The sequence below is a fragment of the Danio rerio genome, chromosome 24, assembly GCF_049306965.1.
Source record: "Danio rerio strain Tuebingen ecotype United States chromosome 24, GRCz12tu, whole genome shotgun sequence".
Classification (NCBI taxonomy): domain Eukaryota; kingdom Metazoa; phylum Chordata; class Actinopteri; order Cypriniformes; family Danionidae; genus Danio; species Danio rerio.
In genome coordinates, this window is record NC_133199.1 from 34,098,969 (window position 1) to 34,123,127 (window position 24,159).

A 24,159-nucleotide genomic window follows, 5' to 3' on the forward strand; every position below is an offset into this window, starting at 1 on the left:
AATCAAAATGTGTAAAACAATACAAAAAATTATTAAAACTGCAAGCAGCGATAAAAGGGACCTCACACACGGTTTCACCACAATCCGGTGGCTTTAGGATGACAGAGAAAAGTGGACAAGAATAATCTGATATACAGTTGAAGTCAGAATTATAAGCCCTCCGTTAACTTTTGTCTACAATTTGTTTATCGGAGAGATTTTTTTCAACACGTTTCTAAACATAATAGATTTAATAACCTATTTCTAATAACTGATTTATTTATCATATGCCATGATGACAGTAAATAATATTTGACTAGATATTTTTCAAGACACTTCTATACAGCTTAAAGTGACATTTAAAGGCTTTACTAGGTTAATTGGGTTAACTAGGCAGGTTAGGGTAATTGTATAACAATGGTTTGTTCTTTAGACTATCGAAAAATATAGCTTAAAGGGGCTAATAATTTTGACCTTAAAATGGGTTTTTAAAAATTAAAAAAATACTTTTATTCCAGCCGGAAAAAAACAAATAAGACTTTCTCCAGAAAATAAATGTTATCAGACATACTGTGAAAATTTTCTTCCTCTGTTAAACATCATTTGGGAAATGTTTAAAAAAGAAAAACAAATTCAACAGGGGGGCTAATCATTCTGACTTCATCTCTTAGGAAAAATCCTGAGAAAATCACATATCAGCAGGTGGCGCTATGACTGTGACTCGATATTGGCATGTAGAGGTCTTCAGCAGTGGAATCTCATCGAACCTGTGAATTTTCAGGCGGATCAGACATTGTATGGCAGAGTTATAAGTACTTCCTCCTCCATGGCGATGCACTGAACTTTATCAGTCCACCACGGACACACCCAGTGGTGAAAAATTAATATTAAATGATTGCAGGGCTTGGAAACCTTTTTCAGAGAAAAAGAAATAGCCATTTCAGATTTTTTTGGCATTTTTTTAAAGATTAGTTTGGGGTATATATATATTCCATTGGATGTATAGCCATTGTATGTATAAAGTTAAAGTTAGAATTATTAGCTCCTCTGTTTATTTTTTCCTCATATTCTGTTTAATTGAGAGAATATTTTTTTCAAAACATAATAACTTTTAATTCATTCATTCATTTTCTTGTCAGCTTAGTCTCTTTATTAATCCGGGATCGCCACAGCAGAATGAACCGCCAACTTATCCAGCAAGTTTTTATGCAGCGGATGCCCTTCCAGCAGCAACCCATCTCTGGGAAACATCCACACACATTCACACACTCACTCATACACTACGGACAATTTAGCCTACCCAATTCACCTGTACTGCATGTCTTTGGACTGTGGGGGAAACCGGAGCACCCAGAGGAAACCCACGTGAAGGCAGGGAGAACATGCAAACTCCACACAGAAACGCCAACTGAGCCGAGGTTCAAACCAGCGACACAGCGACCTTCTTGCTGTGAAGCGACAGCACTACCTACTGTGCCACTGCCTCGCCATAACTTTTAATATAGCTTTATAATAATAACTTTTTTGTTTTAATAACTTATCTCTAACAACTAATTATTTTGTCGTTGCCATGATGACAGTACACAATATTTTATCAAATATTTTTCAAGACACTTCTATACAGCTTAATGACATTTGAAGTCTTAACTAAAATGTTTTTTTTTTTTTTTTTTTTATTAAAACTGCTTTTATTCTAGCCGAAAAAAAAACAAATAAGACTCTCCAGAAGAAAAAATATTATCAGACATACTGTGAAAATTTCCTTGCTCTGTTAAACATCATTTGGGAAAAAAAAAAAATCAAAAATCAAAGGGGGGCTAATAATTCTGACTTCAACTGTATATGTTAATCCAGAGCAACACACATGCATTGGTCGAAACACCCTTTCATTGTTAACTAAGTTCTTATTCATTTTAATGTAAAACAAAATACAATAAAGAGATAATTGTATTTGTATTTTCAATTAGAAACAGATGTCTAGTGACAGTTACTGTATAATTTTAAAACTAAAATATTATTGAAGGCAGACAGTGGAGAGCCACATATTTTTGGTCAAAGAGCAAAGCCATACAGTAGCTTCCCTACCACTGAATTATGGAATATTTTGGGGAATATTTATTGAGATAGCTGTGGTTTTTCTTTTCCTGATTATGTTATTTTAGTGAGTACCTACTGAGTCAGCTACTTTTTGAGTAATCAATGTAGTTTTATTAATAATTCTGTGATTTGTATGTATGATATATATATATATATATACACACACACACACACACACACACACACACACACATGTGTATGTGTATGTGTGTGTGTTAACTAATGATTATTTCACTTTTTAATAAAAATTAAAATGAGAATTTATTTTGTAATTTTTTAATTTTTAGAAATTTTCTATTAATTTTTTTAAGTTATGCAGTTTTAGTAAACTATATAGTAACTCAGTCTACACCTCACTCAAAAAACAATTATGTAAATTAATTTTTAATAACAAAATCTCTGCCAGAAAATGGAACACATCTTAATATCTTGGTAATTTAATATCCACAGCAATATCACCCTGCTGCCCAAGACCGGTTACTCACTGAAGCTAAGCAGGGCTGAGCCTGGTCATGGGTGACCACTTGGAAAAACTAGGTTGCTGTTGGAAATGGTGTTAGTGAGGCCAGCAGGAGGCTTTTAACCTGTGGTCTGTGTGAGTCCTAATGCCCCAGTATAGTGAAGGGAACACTGTCGGTGAGCAATGTCTTTCGGAAAGCCCTGACGGTGTGGTTGAGTCAAACATTGAGTATGTGTACATGGGCAACAATACTTTATTTCGATTTTAAAATGATTAAGACAATACTCTGATTAGAGTCTACCATGTAAACAGTGATTTTTGATTGCCTTAATCTGACTTAAGTCATAACTGAAATAAACAGAAATGGAATTATGTGTGTGGAGTATGCAGATATTAGTGACATTATTGAAGTAAACACCGTAATCAAACTTCTACTTTTCGCCACATTTTGTGACAAGATCCACACACACACATACACAAGGCTGTCAGTAAAGGGCTGTGCGCGCACACACATATACACACACTCATCACGATATGCTGAGGATTTTTTTTCCTTTCCATTCTGCTTTCCATTAACACAACTCTCTTCCACCAGTCCTTGCTTTATATTCACATCTATTATCATAGTTTGTCACGGGAGCATGAATGATATGTTCATGAGTGAAAGTGAAACTTAAAACGAACTGCAGTAAAGTAAAAAAACTAATGATAAAACACCCAAAATTGGATGTATACATCGTGAACGTGAATAGCCTCGTGGCGCAACATTCAAAAAGCACTTTAATTACATTAGTGTCTTATTAAGGCAAAGAACTGATGTCCATTGAAACAGTCAGTAGTGTCTTCAAAGTGAAAGATCCAGAAGGCATCCTGCTTATTTGATTCAGAAGGGCACTTTTTTGTCAGACGCTCTTCACCGACTTTCATTCATTCACCGTCATTCATTTTAAAAAGCACCCGCTCCATTTTATTTCTGTATATTTTACTGAAACACATTAACTCTACAGGTGCCTGATAGTGAGCTGTGGAGCTGACGTTAATCATATTCCCTCTAGTGAACGGATAAAAATTATCATCATACTTATGAGTGCACGCCTCAATGTCTCATTGATTTTTGATTACCTTAATCCGACTAAAGTCGTAACTGAATTAAACAGAAATGGAATTAAGTGTGTGGAGTATGCAGTGGCGTTATTGAAGTAAACACTGCAATCAAACTACTACTTTTCGCCGCATTTTGTGACAAGATCCACACACACGGCTGTCAGTAAAGGGCTGCGCACGCACACACACATATACACACGCACATCGTGAAATAAGGAGGGTTTTTTTAAATAAAAAAGCACCCGCTCCATTTTATTTGTGTATATTTTACTGGAACACATTAAATCAGGGGCCTGATAGTTAGCTGTGGAGCTGACGTTAATCATATTCGCTCAAGTGAACGCATTAAAATCGTCAACATAATTACGAGTGCAAGTCTCAATGTCTCATGCCCCCTTAATAGGTGCTGGCGCAACATCTCCTCCACCCCCCGGTGGTGCGTGCCCCACAGTTTGAAAACCCCTACTCTACATGATTGTTATAAAACTATTATTTTTTGGGAAATCATTTACAGTTATGGTTGGGTTTAGGGATAGGGAATAGGTTTGAATGGCATTTTTCAACAAAAATTATGTTACAAGATCAACATAGATGCTAATCCAGGATCGCATGGTACTTGGCAAAATCATGACGTGTGATTAATGATACAGAACAGTCAGTGACAATTACAGTAAGTTACTTGATAGTCATCTTTGCATGTGCAGAGTGCAGGCTTTTGGAGAGGAAAGAAGCAAAATAAATCTCTTTTCTAACAATCAAACCAATTAAAATAAAAAAGAACAGAAATAATTTACCCAAAACAGCATAAATTACAGAGCAGTCAACTGAACAAAACATAATGTACTGTACAACATGAAATAAATAATAAATGAAGTGTTTTTGACACTGCAATTTTATATGAATAAGTCTTTCAGTCCGTTTCCATCCTCATCAGCAAAAACGAGATGAGCTGAGACCTTGCAATCTTGCTTTGAAGAGGTTACATGTACTTTCCTAGCTGAGACAATTTGACTGGCAGTTCTGTGGAGAAGACAGTAAGAATATTTCAGTTTTTACCACACCTGGATCTTCATGCAGTCAGTTCCAAGTCAATCTAAAAAGCAATGCACTTCAACCAGTCATTTAAACCAATGGATTTATCCGCAGTCTGTCATTAGAGAGAGGATGGTGGGATTGCAATTAGCACATCCACCCTGCTCCGTCGTGCCAAAACGAGCGGATGACAAAACAGAGAAAACAATGAATATGCAGAACGTCGGCAGATTTTAGCATTAATTTTGCACCTTATGTAACGCAAGCCAAGGATTCTTACATAACTCGCTCTTTAGCAGATGTTATGAAAGACCTCTTGATCAGGCACAACGTCTTAAAAGCAACAAGGACAAAGTGCTCAATTATAGTTGATGGATGGGAACGATGCATTACACTGGTGTGAGAAAAAAACACAACTAGAAAACTACGGCAAATCACATATTAGCAGCTGAACATACAATGAGAGAAAATAAAGCATGAATAATGGCTGCTAAAGGTATTCAAAGCCTTTATGCTTATTAGGCATTACACACAATTACCATGGTAACCATAGTCACCCTCACAATACCGTAGATATTTTTCCACAATAAATGAATATGTGTCTATGTGTGTGTGTTTAGGTATAAGTTCATATTTTTTACTTAATAAAGCAATTTCTACCAAATTTAAAATAACAAATGATTTCCTGACCGAAAAACAGGGTTATTCCACCAAATATTGCTTTTGTAACTCTTTTAAAGTTAAAACATTTGTATTGTGCTTCCAAATGAGAGAAACTTGTATAAAAATCTAAACAGTGGCATATTTTTAACCACACATCATTTTGACAGCATTTTATTTTGGATTTCAGAAATTTAGATTTTTATTTTCTTTCAAAGTGTATGAAGTTATTTTGAGTTATATTTTTTTGGGGCTAAACTGAAACTTTAAGCTATTGTCAATTTGTTTGACAATGTTTAAAATAAAAAATGGTTAAAAAAAAATAGAGGACATTTACACTAACCGGCCACTTTATTAGGTACACCTGTCTAACTGCTTGTTAACTCAAATTTCTAATCACTCAATCACATGGCAGCAACTCTATGCATTTAGGCATGTAGACTTGGTCAAGACCATCTGCTGCAGTTCTAAAACTGAGCATCAGATTAGGAAAGAAAGGTGATTTAAGTGAGTTTGAACGTGACATGGTTGTCGGTGCCAGACATGCTGGTCTGAGTATTTCAGAAATTGCTGATCTACTGGGATTTACATGTACAACCATCTCTAGGGTTTACAGAGAATGGTCCAAAAAAGAGAAAATATCCAGTGAGTGGCAGTTCTGTGGGAGCAAATGCTTTGTTGATGTCAGAGGAGAATGGCCAGACTGGTTCGAGCTGATAGAAAGGCACCAGAAACTCAAATAACCACTGGTTACAATCGAGATATGCTGAAGAGCATCTCTGAACACACAACACGTCCAACCTTGAGGCGGATGGGCAACAGCAGCAGAAGACCACACTGGGTGCCACTCCTGTCAGCTAAGAACTGGAAACTGAGTATTCAATTCGCACAGGCTCTCCAAAATTAGACAAAATAAGATTGGAAAAACGTTGCCTGGCCTGGTCTGATTAGTCTTGATTTTTGTTGCAACATTCAGATGGTAGTTTCAGAATTTGGCGTCAACAACATGAAAGCCTGAATCCATCCTGCCTTGTATCAACGGTTCAGGCCGGTGGTGATGCTGTAATGGTGTTGGGGATATTTTCATGTCATACCACCAAGGCCCAATTGGTACCAGTTGAGCATTGTGTCTACCCCATAGCATACCTGAGGATTGTTACTGACCATGTCCATCCCTTTATGACAACAGTGTACCCATCTTCTAATGGTTTCTTAAACATGACAATGAGTTAACTGTACTCAAATGGCCTCCACAGTCACCAGAACTCAATCCAATGGAGCAACTTTGGGTTGTGGTGGAACAGGAGATTCACATCATGGATGTGCAGCCGACGAATCTGCAGCAACTGTGTGATGCTATCAGGTCAATATGGACCAAAATCTCTGAGGAATATTTGCAGTACCTTATTGAATCTGTGCTACGAAGGATAAAGACAGTTTTGAAGGCAAAAGGGGCTGCAACCCAGTACTAGTAAGGTGTACCTAATAAAGTGACAGGTGAGTGTAGGTTGAATAACCAAACAATTTTTAACATATTTAACATAATTTGACAGTATATCCTTTTCACCTTTAAACCCCAATCAGCTAATATCTGATCCCTATAGCAAACATTGCTCCAATACTGTCAATGTGCTAACAAACAAATTACAACAGTGCATTAATGTGGAAGCAGAAATGGTTTTATTAGTCAGATAAAAACAAGACAGTTGTTATATGCCAAGTGTTATGCTGTATTACATGCATGTCATGCATCTACATGTTATGTCATAAATCTGGAGGGTCCAAATGGATGCAACACTGAGAAAATGTGAAGATATGAACCACTAGATCAGGGGTGGCCAACCCTGTTCCTGGAAAGCCACCTTCCTGCAGATTTCAGTTGCTACCCAAATCAGACACACCTGAACCAATTAATTAGGACCTGAACACCACGTGATAATTACAGGCAGGTGTGTTTGATATGGGTTGCAACTGAAATCTGCAGGAAGGTGGCTCTCCAGGAATAGGGTTGGCCACCCCTGCACTAGATGGAAGTAAAGCTGTAGAAGTTTACTTAAGGAAACAGGTTTGATTAAGAGCTCCTCTGTTAGAAATCTTGGTCAAACTTTACAATAGGGTTTCATTAGCCAGCACCTAATGGTTACAGTAAGGTTTCATTGATGTATTTACTAACTTGGCCTAAGAATGAACAAATCATCGTTCAACATTTACTAATCCATTATTGAAACTGGAAGTTGAGAAGACTTTATTGTCATTAACTAATACTATCAAATATGAGTAGATATTGTAAGAAAGTTTTGTTTATGTTAGTAAATGCATAATCTAACATTAACTAGTGTACTAGTAGTGTGGTTTATTCCATTAGTCTGATAGCCAGTGAAGTTTCTTTGACTTATAAAAGTTACAGTAAGGTTCGCCATCAGATGGTATCATAAACTGAAATAGGGAATATTAAACAGATTCATGAATATTTACTGATAACTCATGCTTAATATATTAATTTATAATAATTTATAATACATTGTTAACTAATGTAACAGGTATAATAACAGGTATACTACAAAAGGGTCCCAAAAATTTGGGACAGAATGATTTTCTATTTTTATTATTCACAAGAAGAAGATGTTAAAGCGAAGCTCATTGCTTCACATCCTCATTGTATGATTACGGTGTCATGTTTATGTTGTGTTGCTGTTCTTATGGCTTTTTTCACGCACAATTGATGATTCGCTGTAAACTAATCAGTATCCTGCAGAGGGTCTAGCGCCACCCTTTTGGTATCGTACTGTTGTGCTAGGTAACCTAACAAAAGGGTCCCAAAAATTTGTACTGAAAGGTTAACTATTTGCTATTTTTTAATTATTATTAACAAAGATTACAGACTATAAAAACAATGCAATGAAATATCTATTCAACTACCTCCCACCCCCCTCCCCTGTGGTCTCTTTAAAGGTCCCATTAAGTGCTTTGAGATATGCATTTTTAATTGATGTTTGCATAATCTCAGCCAAAACACAAAGAGAGGGTGGGACATAGTGTAGCTCATCCTCTTTATATAAAATGATCATCGCTCTGCCAGTGAGAGTGATTGAGCTCAAGCACATCAAATGTGAAGCGTCTTGAATGAGGCGGGGCATGTCAGATACAAGAGAGCAATTGATTAGTCACGTGTTGATGAGAATCTGAAGTACTGTATGAGGTAACGTGAGTACAACCCTTGATCCATTTAGACCGAAATGACAAACTTCAAGCCTTACATGTTTATATCATTTTTTATATTTTCTAAATGCATATCTTGTCACTGTTTTGGAGCACACTAGCTTATAGATATCCTTAAAACGAAAAATTCTGATACTTACATAAAAAAAAAAACTATTTTAATTTTATGGGCCTTTTAAACTGGGGTATCCAATGAATAGGAGTTAACAAAAAACACACACAAAACCCAAACAGTCAAAAAAAAAAAAAAAAAAAAACACCAAGCACGGCAATCAAGCTACAGTATTTTAGTACTTCTGACAGTGGAAACAGAGATAATTGCTAAGAGAACCATACAGAATTGTACCACCCAGTGAAAGCAAGCCATTATTGTGAACTAACACTAAAGTTTACATACAGCATGGAACCTTATTGTAAAGTGTAACTCAAAGAAATGTTAGGAACTGAGAAAGGTTAGTATAGAGTTAAAAGCCGACGTGTCTTCTCTCCTTTCTAGTGGTACCTGAAGTTATCGGGGCTTCGCTTTCATTTCCAAATGTGTGTCTTCCAGAGTTGAAGGTTCTAATGGCACCAGGTCTGATCTCAGAGCGATGTACTGTAGAGTTGGGTTTGAAGATCTTACTATGGTAGCCCAAAGGGTGATACGAAAGATCTTCTGGATCTTCATCATCATCACTAATAACTACCAGTTCAGCCTGGATTCCTTCATCTTCCTCATCAGATTCAGCATTCTGATAACCCATGAAGATCATGGTAACCGGCTCAGCAGTTTTCTCCTCATGCGGTGGAGAACTTACCAAGTTGACAACACTAGAATCTTCCTTTGGAAATGAAGGAGAATATCGCCCAAATCCCAATCCTGAGTCTGCGGTTGGAGTTATCCTTAGCTGTTCCTCACAATCTTGTATGGGAGAAGATGCAGGGCTGATCCTGGTTGTGCATTCGCTGTTAGCATATGGTGCATTTTGAGCCAGTTGCTTGAAACTCAAATACTGATTGGTTTTAGTGGCTGGAATGTAAAGATCGTCTTGTTTGCTGAAGATTTCTTCCTCACTCTGGTTTTTGTTGGACATCTGAAGGCCATAAAGGCTGATGTAAGCTCTTTCTGTAGGGCTGGTGGGTCGACTGAAGAGGCTTGAAAACACTGGTTCATGGTATTCAACATCTGCTGGGTCTTTCTTCTCAGTGGCTTTCATCAGAAGTTCCTCTACTTCGAGAGGGCTCATCTCATTTAAGCTGTTCTGTGAGTCTCGTCCATCAGATGGCAAAGCGTAGACAGATTTTAGTCCATCCTCATAGACTTTGATGCCGCGTTGTTGGAGATCCAGAGGTGCGATGGTGGTAGTGGAGAGGATGTGACTCTCACCAGTGCGGTGATCTTTTTCTACACTGATCTTCATGGTGTATGCAGCTTAAAAAAAAAAAAAGAACGTTAAATAAAATAAATATATTATTTTAAATTTAGACCCTGCTCAAACGTACAATAAAACAGTAATATTTTTTAAATATTATTACAATGTATAATAGTATTTTTAATATATTGTTAAATGTAAAGTTTTTACATTTCACTAAAACAATGAAATAAAAATAATTTTTGTTTCAGATTAAAAAAAAAATAAAACTAATATATAATAATAATAACAACAGCAATTGTTAATATATATGTGATAACAGTAACGAAATCAACCAAATTACTAAAACTGACTAATATAAAATTAAAAAGAACAAAAATATAAACAAATAAAAAAATATTTAAATACAAAGAGTTTAAAAAAAATTTAATGACTAATAAAAACTACAGTAGTCAATCCTAAAATAGCACTGCTCAATATATTTATATATATAAGCTAAATTGTCCGTAGTGTATGAGTGTGTATGGATGTTTGAGTATATTATATATATAATATATATATATTTTTTTTTTATTAAATTTGCTGTCTTAATTAATCAATTTAACGCAGAGATGCCCAAACTAGGCCCATAGTAACCTGTAAATTAACCAACCATCCCATCTGAGAATGGTTTAGATATTGTTCTTTCAAACTTATTGTAACCTTTTATTTGTATGTTTTATTTTTAAGCTACAAAAAGCTTTCTGAATGTTTCAATTTAAATGATGTAAATGAATCAGATTTTGTTTAAAATGTACATACGACACATTGAGGACAACGCAGAGACTCACTTTGGTAAGCGAATCGAGGCAAAGGTAGCTTCTGCTTGAGTGGTGTATTCAGCATTGAACTCCACTGTGAAATAAATGTGATTTTTTTTTTTTTTTTTTTTTCGCAATAGGTTATAATTTTAAAAAGTTATACTGCATTAGGTAAGACGATTCAAAGTAATGTTTTCTAATTATTTTAAATATTATGAAGGGAATTATGCAATTACCCATGGCAACGTTACTGCTAAATAGTTTGGTATATTTAGCTTTGGCCCACAGCTATCAATGATATTTGGTTTTTGGCCTTTCATGCGAAAAAGTTTGGGCGTCCCTGATTTAATACATTCGACTCCAAATCTTGTAATGGTTTTGTAATAGAGTCATAAGAGTAATAATAATAATAATAATAATAATAAAAATGCAAGGACATTATGGTTAATTGCTTTAATATAAAAGCGCATAATATCCTGTTCTCCTGGAAATATGTTGAATTCTGGTCTCTTTCATATTTCTGTGTCATGCCCATAATGACAGACATAGGTATCATCTTTTTCATTATTTATTTTTCATTTATGCGCTCTGAATGGCTATAATTAAAAAAGTGCACAGTCTGATGACATGTTTGCACTACAAAACCTGACATGCGAGCATTTCAAGTGCTGTTTATATTAGCAAGTAGTTAGCGGTTTAAACAAAAGCTTTGCCTTACCTTTTTTCTCCTGCTCTTCATCAGATTCATGTTTCCCCAGTGTCACACTTCTCCTCCTGGTTGTAGGAGTGTAACACTTTGGGACGTCAGGTATGGCCGTATAGATGTATTGAACTGGCTCTGTAAAAAGCAACATAAAAACATGTCACAGAGAGAAGGCTATATATACAGTTGAAGTCAGAATTATTAGCCCCCCTGTATATCTTTTTCCCCAATTTCTGTATAAAGGAAAGATTTTTCTACTTTTTTTTTTTTTTTACAAATTTATAAACATAATAGTTTTTTTTTTTTAGTTTACAAAAGAAAAGACATATACAGCTTACATATTTTAATACATAAAGAGACTTACAGATCCTACATATGCTTTGTATTTTCCTACCTTTAAAAACAACAACTACAAACAGTAAAACATGGGGAGCTACAAATCCTTTAGATGATTGCCTTTTGAAGAAGACAAGATATATATTCAGACACATAATATTAAATTAAAAATTTACAACCCCCCACCCCCCCACCCCCGCCCCCCCTAAAAAAATGATAGTGATTTGCTACTTTTCCCCCACACATTCTACAGCAGCCAGTGCCCTTTCCTCTGTGTATTTTCTGTGATGGTGATGAAAAACCTCAACATTTTCCATCAGCATTCACTCCACATTTACAAATATTCCCCCAATCCTCATCTGAGATATTCAGGTTTCCTTCCATATTTCATTTATCTCTAACATATAGTGTATTGTCTGGTACTGTATAGATTCGCAAAATCCCTTTTATAACTTTGAAATCATCTTACTACAGATTCTGTGTGATTTCTGAACATAATAACTTTAATTACTAATTTTAATAACTGATTTCTTTTATCTTTGCCATGATGACAGTAAATAATATTTGACTAGATGTTTTTCAACATACTAGTATTCAGGTTAAAGTGACATTTAAACACTCAACTAGGTTAATTAGGCAAGTTAGGGTGGTTTGTTCTGCAGACAATTGAAAAAAAGATTAATAAAAATTAATTTGTTATTTATAAAAAAATAAATCTGACCTTAAAATAGTTTTTCAAACAATTAAAAACTGCTTTTATTCTAGCCGAAATAAAATAAATAAGACTTTCTCCAGTAGAAAAAATATTATCAGACATACTGTGAAAAGTTCCTTGCTCTGTTAAAAATAATTTTAGAAATATTTAAAAAAGAAATTCACAGGAGGGCTAATATTTTTGCCTTCAACTGTATATGGCAATGCAGAAAAAAAAAGAAGAAATTTCTTTACCTGGCTGCATGTTTGCGTTTACTTCCTGTGGGGTCAATACAGTAGTTTGCGCAGTAAACCGGATTTGATGAAAAGATAAGAAGATATAAAGCAAAACCAAGTTTCATACACAGATGATACACACAGATCCTTGTCTCACAGCATCAAACAATTTTTATCTTGACGTCAGTTTGGAACCGAGGACCATCTTCACAGCATGCTGAATTCTAATGATTTCCCTTGTTCCAACTCAAAAGCGGATCCAATTGAAGCTGCTTGCTGTTGTAATAAGCGATAAAGGAGACTCCAGGCCTGTTAAAGTGATTACACAAGCACTACCTTTATGATGTCCGCTGGGGTTTTCTCCACCTCCTTCAGTTGTTTCAGAAGAAGCTCTTCTTTCGCTGAAATCTCCAGCTCTTGTGTCTCAAGGGCCGCAATCTCCAGCTCTATTCTGCAAAGATGGGAAAAAAACATACTGTTGAAGACAAAACTATTATCCTGTGAAATTTTCATTCTTCTGAGAAGTATTTCCCTAGTGCTGCGTAACTGGGAGAAGATTCCTTCAACAATTTTAAACAGATTTTAGTTTTAAACATTTATTTCTTATAAAACAAAGTTGGTCTTTGCCATGGTGACAGTACATAATAATTTCTTAGCTATTTTGCAAGATACTAGTATCAAAGACTACAGGACCTCCTGTTATGTTGAGGTGCTAAGAGGTCACATCTTTTAGTTTGTGATTAATCCTAGAATACCAACCAGAATTTTATTTAAAGTCAAGCAACATGAATATAAAAGTATAGGGAAATAAAATGTCATGCAAAGGCACCAAGAAAGACAAAAAAAAGACTAGAAATGAATATAAATATTATAAGGGTGAAGAAACTAACGACGCCATGGCAGCTGGCGACGGCCCTGACGAAGATGATGACGAAGTGGTAACTTCGGGTGGAAATAACAAAGATATTATGAAAGCTAATATGTCTTCGAAAACTGGACTTTACAAGAAAATAGATGGAGTCCAAGCAATAATTCCGAAAATAAGTAAGGAGTTAAAGAAATGGACAGGGCGGATAGCTCAAGCGAAGCAACGCATTTCGGATGCCGAAGAAAACGTCAGTGGGCTGTTTTCCAGAGTGAGCACACTTGAAAATATTGTTAAAAAGCTCTTAAACAATGTGGAAGATTTGGAATGCAGAAGTCGATGGAACAACATAAGACTGGTGGGCCTACCGGAGAAAGTGGAGGGCCAGGAAACGGTGACATTTTGGGATAAGTGGATACCAGAGGCTCAAGGAGTCAAATCGTGAGAATCTCTGCTAAATGAGCGGGCTCACAGAATCGGCACTTTGACAAATATCGACTCGTGAACGACACGCCCGAGGACACTGATTATGAAGTTTCTGAACTTCAGAGACAAGGAGTGAGTGTTAAGGGCAGCCAAAGCTAAAGGAAATGTTCTCTACATTTACGAACAAGTCCGTTATCATCTCTATCAGCAGACACAAGATGAAGCACGACTGATGACGTGCGAAAAAGGCTGCGAGACAAGGAAATTTATAAGCACAGAATTATTTTTCCAGCAAGACTCCTGCTGACAAATGGAGAAAGATCCTACACATTCCACACTCTGGCTAAAGCAGACAAATTTGTCCAGTGTCTTTAAAGGATCAAGACAAACCTACTGATGTACAAGATCAGTAACGTGATGGCACTACTGGCTAATACATTTTATGCCATTTTCAAATGAGAGAGTGCAACAGTCCTTTTTGCGCAATGCTCTTTGTTGGATATTCATATATTTTTTCCTGACTGCATATGTTAATTCTCGTGGTCAAAAACAATTACCTGGGGTGGAAAAGAAAAACATGGCCATGATACACACTCAAATATTGGATGTTTTGACATTTGCAAGGGACATTTAACCCACAACGAAGTTTACATGGCCATTCATAATGATGATTATGTGAAGAACGGCCATAAATGAGGTTGGTGTCATAATCTTGTTCCTTGAACATGAAAATATGCCAATTTTGTTTGATTCAAATGTTTTGAAACTAAACTAATGAGACAGTTGTTGTTTAATTTTATCTGTGGTTCCAAATATGTATTGTAATCATAAGCTTGGCAAACAGTTTTCAAGAATTTGATGTTTCCCCGAGCAAACTGCCCGAAAAGCGTTTCAAAGATGGCCACCGAGTGAAATGACTTGCCTTAAAGGGACTTTGTATTCACCTCAAAGTGCAGTTTAAAGGCTTAAGTTAACTAGGCAAGTCATTGGACAACTGTGGTTAGTTCTGTAGACAATCAATAAGATCTATTTCTTAAAGGGATTAATAATATAAACATGGTTAGCAGGTGTCAGATTTTTAAATTCAACTAAGAGACATCAGACCTTCTCCAGCCAGAATTTAATAAGACAAATGTCCTTGTTCTGTTATTCAACACTTGGAAAATATTTGGAAAATAATTCAAATTAACTGTATATGTATTATTTATTTACTCATTTATTTACTAATTTTTTTTGTGGTGTCATATTTTTTAAGATTATTCATTCATTCATTTTCTTGTCGGCTTAGTCTCTTTATTAATCAGGGGTCGCCACAGCCAAGTTTATCCAGCAAGTTTTTACGCAGCGGATGCCCTTCCAGCCGCAACCCATCTCTGGGAAACATACGCACACACCCACACTCATACACTACGGACAATTTAGCCTACCCAATTCACCTGTACCACATGTCTTTGGACTGTGGGGGAAACCGGAGCACCCGGAGGAAACCCATGCGAACGCAGGGAGAACATGCAAACTCCCCACAGAAACGCCAGCCGAGGATCGAATCAGCGACCCAGCGCCCTTCTTGCTGTGAGGAGAACATGCTACCCACTACGCCACTGCGTCGCCTTTTCAAGATTATTATTATTTTATTTTACATTTTTGGTTTACCCCAACATGAAAATTCTGTCATAGTTTTATCTTAAAGCATGTATGATTATATATTATATGATTATTAAAGCCTTATACTGTACATTTAGAAAATTATTCAAATGTTTTGTTCATGCAGTACCACTCAAAGCATCACTGGTCTATATTGACATTCATGACTACCATTTCCAGAAATTGCTGTATAGACAAAAGACTAATTTAGTGAAGATTTATTCTCCTAACATGAGAATCAGTGAGAAGTATTTCATTGGCAGCAAATATGCATATTTAAAGGATTTATAAAGGATTGTGCGACAATAGAGACTTAATATAGAGTATCATTTTAATATTTCATCTATTGTTTTAACTACTGATTTCATTTTAGTTTTATTCATTCTTTTTTTTTCAGTGATTGTTTATTTTAGATATCATTAATTTAAAAACATAAATTATTTTAAATAACATTAATTGTAATTTTATTTGACTATAGAACAATCTCGTTTTCCTTGCAAATATGAAATGTTAAGAAAGTAAACCTCTGTATGACAGGCATTGAGCATAGGTCTTTTTTAATACTTAAAACAGGTATGGCTGTTTGATTGTGATTATACCTTATTCATCGATGTACTCTCATTTAATCTATACTTAATTAAATATTCAGTTTTTTAGTTAGTTAGTTAGTTAGTATTATGAGCGAGGAAAAAACAAGATCCACATTAATTCAGTCTGTTAAAAATGTATTTGTCTAAAGTATTGGTATTCATACTGACTCTTTTTAGTCACTCAATAAAATAGCACCTTCTAGTGTATTTTTGGGGTACTGTTCATAGGTTTTAATTCCTGAATAGTAGATTGATTACAATATTTGTGACACTGAAGTACAAAAGCAGCCATAAGAATAAATATAAGCTGAATAATAAAAGATCAATAAAAGCTTTCCGCTGATGTAAGGTTTGTTAGAATAGGACAATATTTGGCCAATATATACAGCTATTTAAACATCTAGAATCTGAGGGTTCAAAAAGTCCCAATATTGAGAAAATTGCCCTTTAAACTTTAAATTAAATGCATATTAGTAATCAAAAAAAAAGTTGTGATTATATTTACACTGGAAAATTTGCAAATAAATCTTCATAGAATAAATACTCATTTTGATCCTAAAAATTTGTTGGATATTGCCAATGCAACTTGTGTGAAATTAAAATGTACAATGTTTATTTTGCTTCCACTTGTTGTTATTCTATAAGTTAATTCACTGAAAAAAAGTTTATTTGATTGTCAATCAAAATCAAAGCTGCATTTCTCAAAACCTTCTTAAGGCTAAGCAACCCTTAAGTTGTTCTTTAAGCTGTACCCTAGCATTAATATGTGTTTCTTAATGTTATCATAGTTAAGTATACCCTCAGTAAGTCATACTTTCATAAGGTTGATCTGAACCACTCTTAACTATACCTTGTCACTGCTGTTTTTACATCTAAGTCTATGAATTTAACTATTTAAGTTGTATATACACTCAGTGATTATGTGGCTATATTAAAGAGTTGTCTAATTGTTAGCCAAGAAATGTTATAACTTTAGTTAAGATGTACCTTTGCGAGTCTTCAAAGCCTGAGAGCCAAAGTTATCCAGAATCAGAGCCCTGACCATTTAATTTCACATATAGAGTCAATCTGACAGCTTCAATATTCTTAACCACGCCCCTCTTGTCATTAGTTTGCTGTAAGGGAATGATGTCAAAAAGAAACCCCCGCCCATTACTTAGTATTCAGTTTCAGTTAGAAGTACATAAACATACTGAAATAAAAGTCTCAGCAACTTCTAATTTACGCGGACTTATTCACATGCACCTCTTTCCATTACAATGCTCTACTTTGCCATTGCTTTTCAATGTAAACATGAGCTTGACGGATATGCATGTCCACTAATCTCATGTCTTGCATCTTTTAAAGCACCTTACACGTGAGCGCCACATTTTTAACCGCTGTGTCAAATTAAAATAACTTTTAAACAGCTTTTTACACTCATCAATATCAGTTCCAAAACAGTAGACTCATTGAAAGTTTTCTGTTTACAAGTGTCCACATACCCTCATGTTCTATTCTACACTTTTTTAAAACAGTTCCTGAGTGCTGTGATTCACATTCTTACGTGTAAAGATGCATTCTGTGTGACTGGTTTTGTGCAGGGTCACGTTTTAGTTTTATAATGGGGTCATGAACCGTAACGCTGTGATAACTCTAGGAGAACACAAACCACTTCTGTCCAGTGATAGTGGAGAATTTTCATCTGATTGCTTTTTTTGCTCTTAATCCCGCTGGTTTAAACCACAGGAGCCTGTTTGTTGGAAGAAAGCTCTCTGGAGATTTGAGTTGTTCAAATCGATCTTAACAATCAAACTTCCATTGAATCTGCAGTAAATAAAGCTTCACATGGAGAAAGCAGACAGAGAGTCTCTCACAGAAACTGTGTAGCAAGAGAGTACTTCAAACTTCTTTTTTTTTTAAATGTCTGATGGTAAATCATACTAAACGTTTAATGTTTTTGGTCCGTTAGGATTACCTAAATGATTTACATTTGCTAAATGCCAGAATAATGAGATATTTTTTTATTAATTTCTAGACAGTAAAAAATGTACACACATTTGCTTGGTATTTTTTTTAGCTTTGCTTTTAAACTGTAAAACTTTGGTCAAATGTTTTGGGTATCCTTCCACAAGCTTCTCACAATAGTTTTAAGGAATTTTGGCCCATTCCTCCTGACAGAATTGGTCTAACTGAATCAGATTTGTTGGCTGCCTTGCTCGCACAGGCTTTTTCAACTCTGCCCACAAATTTTCTATAGGGTTGAGATCAGGGCTTTGTGATGGCCACTTCAAAACATTGACTCTGTTGTCCTTAAAGCACATTTGAACTAATTTGGCAGTATAGGGTCATAGTCTGTTTGAAAGAGCCATTTGTGGCCAAGCTTTAATTTCCTGGCTGATGTCTTGAGATGTTGCTGCAGTATTTCTACATAATGTTCTTTCTTCATGATGCCATCTATGCTGGGAAGTGGACCAGTCTCTCCTGGAGCAAAACAGCCCCACAACATGATGCTGCCGCCACCATACTTCACAGTTGGGATAGTGTTCCTAGGCTTAAGCTTTCTTCTTTGTCCTCCAAATGTAACACTGGCCCTTATGGCCAAACAGTTCAGTCTTAGATCCATCAGACCACAGGACATGTCTCCAAAAATTATTCCGTTTCCCAATGAAATTTAGCAATTTGTAATCTGGCTGTTTTGTTGATTCTGGCTTGTTGGTTTTCCCATGTTTTCACAAAACTAAGCAGTGTGTTTAAGGTTTTCCTTAAATACTATTCTACAGTTGTGCCTCCAATTGACTCAAATGTTGTCAATTAGCCAATCAAAAACTCCAAAAACCTTGACACCATTATCTGAGCTTTTTCAGAGGCATAATAATCTTATTGTATGTAAACTTGACTTTCAAGAAAAGTTATAACAATTTCTCAAAAAATCTCTCTCATTATTCTGCTATTAAGCATAACAGAAACAGATTTAATAATCCTTACTTACCTAAAAGAGAAACCGTTTCGTCATATTAACATCTGACATTTTTAAAATGGTTATGTGCCTTTTTATACAGTGTATGTAAACTTCTGGTTTCAACTGTGTGTGTGTGTGTGTGTGTGTATTCTGTGTCTTGGTTATTTGTCCTTCGATGTGTTAGTCATGCCTTCTGCTTCAGGTATGACCTTCTGCGCAATAGTTGTTTTTTCTTTTCTGCACAAAGCTTGTGGTAAGTTAGCGAGTCTCTCTGCCAAGCGGTTTGCGTAAGTAGACGGTTTATGTAATACTGTGAGTGAGGTCTGTCTGTCTGACCCTTGGCTAACTCTGAAAGCCCATAACAGCGGTTAAACAAGAATAATCCAATTGATTCTCAACTAAGAGAAAGCTGTGAGCCACACAAGCCATTAGCTGAGAGATGCAAGTACCTGTGGATGTTGCTCTGCAGGACTTTAGTCTGCTGTTGGTTGTCTTCTGTCTGGGCCTTCGCCGACTCCTGCTCCTCTTCGGTTAAAGTGCTCAGCCCGTCCATCAGCCATTGCTCCCGGAGAGTTTTTTTCTGTTTTTGGAGTCCAAATTATTTTGTATTAGTCTGACTTGTCTTTATTTCAGTGTGGATTAAAAACAAAAATTATTTTCCCTCTGTTGAAAAGAAGGAATTATTTCCTCATCATTTTGAGTTAAACATAAAAAGAAGATATTTTGATGGATGCTGGTTGCTGGCACCTATTTACTTCTTTAGTTGGAGTAAAATAAACTACTGTAAATGTTTTATAAATATTGAATTTTTATTTAATTTTTTTTATTATTATAAAGGGATAATTCACCCAAAACTGAAAATTACCTAATCCTTTACTCTCCCAGATGTTTTGTATGAGTTAAGCCAAAACAAGGCATTTGGAAGAATGCTGGTACACTGTAAAAAAAACTGTAATTTTACGGTTTATTTCCGCCAGCTGGGGTGCCGAAAAAAAAGTTAAATAACAAATTACAGAAATTACAGAAATTTACTGTAAAATAACGTTAAATTACAGAAATTTCCCTAAATTTAAATTTCTGGTGAATTTCTTTTATTCAACCTCTGTTATTTTACAGTACATTTCCATAATTTAACTGATAAATGTTTAATTAAAATTACATCTAAATAAAGTATTAAGTAATTTAGAGTATTTTTTTTAATTGGGGTAAACTATCGGTTCAATAATGAAAAAACAAATGCATTTTGGAATAGAAATTCTATATTTTTAAACATTTATAGTTTATAAAAGTGTCTTGAAAAATATCTAGTCAAATATTATTTACTGTCATCATGGCAAAGAAAAAAAATGAGTTAGAAATGTGTGTGTGTGTGTGTGTGTGTGTGTGTGTGTGTGTGTGTGTGTGTGTGTGTGTGTGTGTGTGTGTGTGTGTGTGTGTGTGTGTGTGTGTGTGTGTGTCTGTAGTATGTGTACTGGTTTTGGTTGTTTATAAGTATATTTATGTAATGACATGGTTATGACCTAGGTATAACAATGCCAATGTTGTTTATAAGGACATGTCTTTTGTCCTCATAATTCAAAATGCCTAAGGAAACAACCAAAACCAACATGTTTACTCACTCTTAATTTATTAAAAACAAATTTGAGTTTCTTCTATTGAACACAGAAGAACATTTTTAGAAGAATGTGGTAGCTGGCACATTGCCATTTATTTCTACTATGGATGTCAGTGGGTGCCAGAAACCGGCATTCTTCAAAATATCTTCTTTTGTGTTCAACTCATATATATATATAATGTATGTGTTTGTGTGTGTGCAGTATGTGTACTGATTTTGGTGGTTTATAAGTAGGCCCACACGGAATCTGCACGCGGAGAATTCTGAGGATTTTATGCAGATTTTTAGCCCATCATTAATTCTGTTTATTTACTTTAGTAAATGTGTGTAAATCTATATTTATTCGGTTTTTAAATTAATTACAGTGATATTATTGACTAATATGAAAATGGTCATCTGATTTATGTACAATGCAGTTTGTAAAGTCATATTTTCTGTCTTTTAGTTGATATGTCATATGGGGGACTTGCTTTGTTTACCAAATAATGTGGATCTAATTCAACTTGCATTTTAAACATTAAATAAAAGTTAAAAATATATTATTTTTGTAAATCCGAAGATTTTTACCAAAATTCTCCACAGAAAAAGCAAAAAACTACTGCAGATTCCACAGGGCTCGAAATTAACCTTTTTGCTTGGTAGCACTGGTGCTCCTAACTTTAAAAATGTAGGCGCATCAGCGAAAATTTAGTCGCACCCACCAATTATAAGCACCGTTACTACAAGTTTAATACAAACATATATTGCATTTGAAATCAACACTAATCAAACTAACAAAAAAAAAAAAAATATATATATATATTTTTATATTAAAAAAAATTAAAAAAAAAAAATATATATATATATATATATATATATATATATATATATATATATATATATATATATATATATATACATATGCAAGCATAAGGAAAATATGTCTCAACGAAATCCCGCTATCACAAGAAAATAAATTATAACAAAACTGAGTGACAAAAAGATACATGAAGGGCTCACTGGCCCTGCACGCACTGCTTGACATGAATGAATCTGTTAATGATATAACTCTGCTGTTCTCACAAGTGCTGTCTGATATTGCACTGATGCTTTTGACCTATACTGTACCTTATTATATACAAACGTCATGTTAACAGCAATACCGGTCTTTTTATGAGTAGCGATATTAACTTACTCAGTGTAAGCCCGTTTGCGATGGTGTACGTGGTTTTAAATTTGACATATTGCTGCCACTTGCATGGCAGACAGCATCTGGCGATTAAATGAAGGATTAAACAGAAGCTCTCGTGCTAGATGTGGCAAACAGTTCCCTGAAAATTCCATCCCACAGACTTTTCTTAGCGGACTTGAAGCCAGCAGAAGTCTTTTATCCACTCTTCGAAAAGTGTAGATGGTGGATTAACATGCAGCACATGATCACTAGTAAGATGTGTCATTATTTGTAACTTTAGATGCCATGGTTTCTAAAACAAAATCTGTCAGTGTCATCTTCATTCTCATCTTCAGCGCTTTAGCATTTTTCGCAGTAGTAGCTCTCTCTGTCATCCCAAGCCAGAAGGCACTGACTGATTGACAGCTGATATTTCAGTGCTAGAGTGGGCCAATAAGAAGAGCGCAAAGGCGGGGCAAGCATTACAGACTTGGCTTTGTTTACTGCAGCAAGTTGACATGACAACTGTTTTAAACCAATCCTAAACGCTGCGTTTCACATTTCAAGTGCAGATTGTCTCCCGAATCCGTGCATGTGGTGAACATTTAATAATAATAATAATAATAATACATTTTATTTATATTGCGCTTTTCTCAAACTCAAAGCGCTAACAAGAGCATCAACACACAGAAGAACATGAAATACACAAAAAAGTAAGAATGATAATAATGATAAAAATATACATATTAAAAGAAGGCCTCATAAGTTATAAGCAATAATAAAAAGATGAGTTTTAAGAAGTTTCTTAAAACAGTCCAGGGAACTGGCATTTCTGATGTTTGTGGGGAGACCATTCCACAATTTAGGTGCACAATAAGAGAAAGCCCTGCCTCCCATGCTGCTAAGTTTGCAACGGGGCTTATACAAGGTGAGCCCCGAAGCAGAACGTAGATTGCGAGAGGATGAGGAGGTTGATATCAGGTCACATATATAATCAGGTGCAGAACCATGAACAGCTTTGTAAGTTAAAATCAAGGTTTTAAAATCGATGCGTGACTTTACAGGCTACCAGTGTAACTGCTGAAGAACAGGAGTAATGTGAGTGCGAGATGATGTGTGAGTTAACACAGTAAAAACTGGTCGCACACAACAATTTAATACACTCGCACAAGTGCTCCCAAATCTATTTTGAGATCGCATAGATAAAATTTCGAGCGCATATGTGACCAAAATGGTCGCAATTTCGAGCCCTGTTCCATCTGGCCCTGTTTATAGGGAAATTTGTGTAATGGCATGGGTATGACCTAGGTATTAAAATGCTGAGGTAGTTTATGAGGACATGTCTTTTGTCCTCATAGTTCAAAATGCCTAAAGAAACCACCAATACCAACATATGTGTGTGTTTGTGTGCGTTTACCTTTAGATATTGTAGGTTTAATTTCTCTTCTTCAATGCTTCTTCGTTTCTTTTCTATTTCCTCTCGAATTCTTCTTTTGTCCTGATAAAACAAGCACACACACAGGTGTACTCTATAGTAGAAAAACCTTTTTATAGATTCACCTTTAACCCACACATCTCTTGATGTTCAGTTTTCTATTAGTGTCATTTAATGTCTTGCTATTAACACAAGCATGCATGCTAGAGAGAGCTCATATAGTGTTTTAGACAGCGAGGCTTTACAGCATTATTTTTAACCCTCTAATAAACCATGACTTCATGTATGAAACGAACAGCTTAAAGGCCATGCCTGGACTGAAATAACACATGGACGGGTTTCTACAGTATCTGTTCTGAATGTATGCCTACATTTACATTGATTACTAATAGAAAACATGAATATTCATGTATTATTTTTTTAGCAAATGCACATGGATTTAAAGCTATTTATTGTGTGGACGATAATTACTGTGCGGTCCATGTCATCAAGGCCACAAAAGTGTTAAGACTAGATAGCTGTGACTATTAACATGTCTACTTATTTACTGTAAATAACAACGAAAACACACAACAAACTCTCACCTCATCAAGGTTACCAAGCAAAATTCATCTTTTATACATGCTTGGGCACATTTTCATGTGTATACCAACTTCACATTTCAGCCAAATCATGAATAAAGTGGCAAAATAAACCCTCAAAATTTCCTGTCACACAAATCAGAATGAATACAAATGGAGATGCTCACTGTTATAGCCTGCAGTCTCTCTCGCAGCAGGGTTTCTTCCTCCATTATGATCCTGAGGGAGAGAAAGGCAGAG

The 24,159-nt window shown here is 35.3% G+C and overlaps 1 protein-coding gene and 1 long non-coding RNA gene across 6 annotated transcripts in view; one reads left to right on the forward strand and one right to left on the reverse strand.

Annotated features, from left to right (window-relative positions):
- The window catches only part of palmdb (palmdelphin b), a 64,194-nt gene that overhangs the window by 16,631 nt on the left and 23,404 nt on the right, over positions 1 to 24,159 (reverse strand). For 2 of the 5 annotated variants that reach the window (XM_073940915.1, XM_073940916.1), the window contains exons 2-9: positions 24,087 to 24,138; positions 23,321 to 23,401; positions 19,588 to 19,718; positions 13,009 to 13,123; positions 12,691 to 12,715; positions 11,422 to 11,541; positions 9,054 to 9,962; positions 1,749 to 4,660 (exon numbers count right to left, since the gene is read on the reverse strand). The exons of 1 other annotated variant lie outside the window; for it this stretch is intronic. In XM_073940915.1, the coding sequence (XP_073797016.1) occupies positions 4,620 to 4,660; positions 9,054 to 9,962; positions 11,422 to 11,541; positions 12,691 to 12,715; positions 13,009 to 13,123; positions 19,588 to 19,718; positions 23,321 to 23,401; positions 24,087 to 24,131 (1,467 nt within the window). In that variant the 5' untranslated portion in view covers positions 24,132 to 24,138 and the 3' untranslated portion in view covers positions 1,749 to 4,619. Of the gene's footprint in view, positions 1 to 1,748; positions 4,661 to 9,053; positions 9,963 to 11,421; positions 11,542 to 12,690; positions 12,716 to 13,008; positions 13,124 to 19,587; positions 19,719 to 23,320; positions 23,402 to 24,086; positions 24,139 to 24,159 lie in introns of those variants that run through there. 2 more of the 5 variants (XM_005162836.6, XM_068217238.2) reach the window with 1 other exon arrangement.
- LOC141380732 (uncharacterized) lies at positions 2,362 to 9,860 on the forward strand. The gene is made up of 3 exons (XR_012399465.1): positions 2,362 to 6,839; positions 6,917 to 7,166; positions 7,360 to 9,860. It is a non-coding gene; the product is annotated as an uncharacterized lncRNA (long non-coding RNA).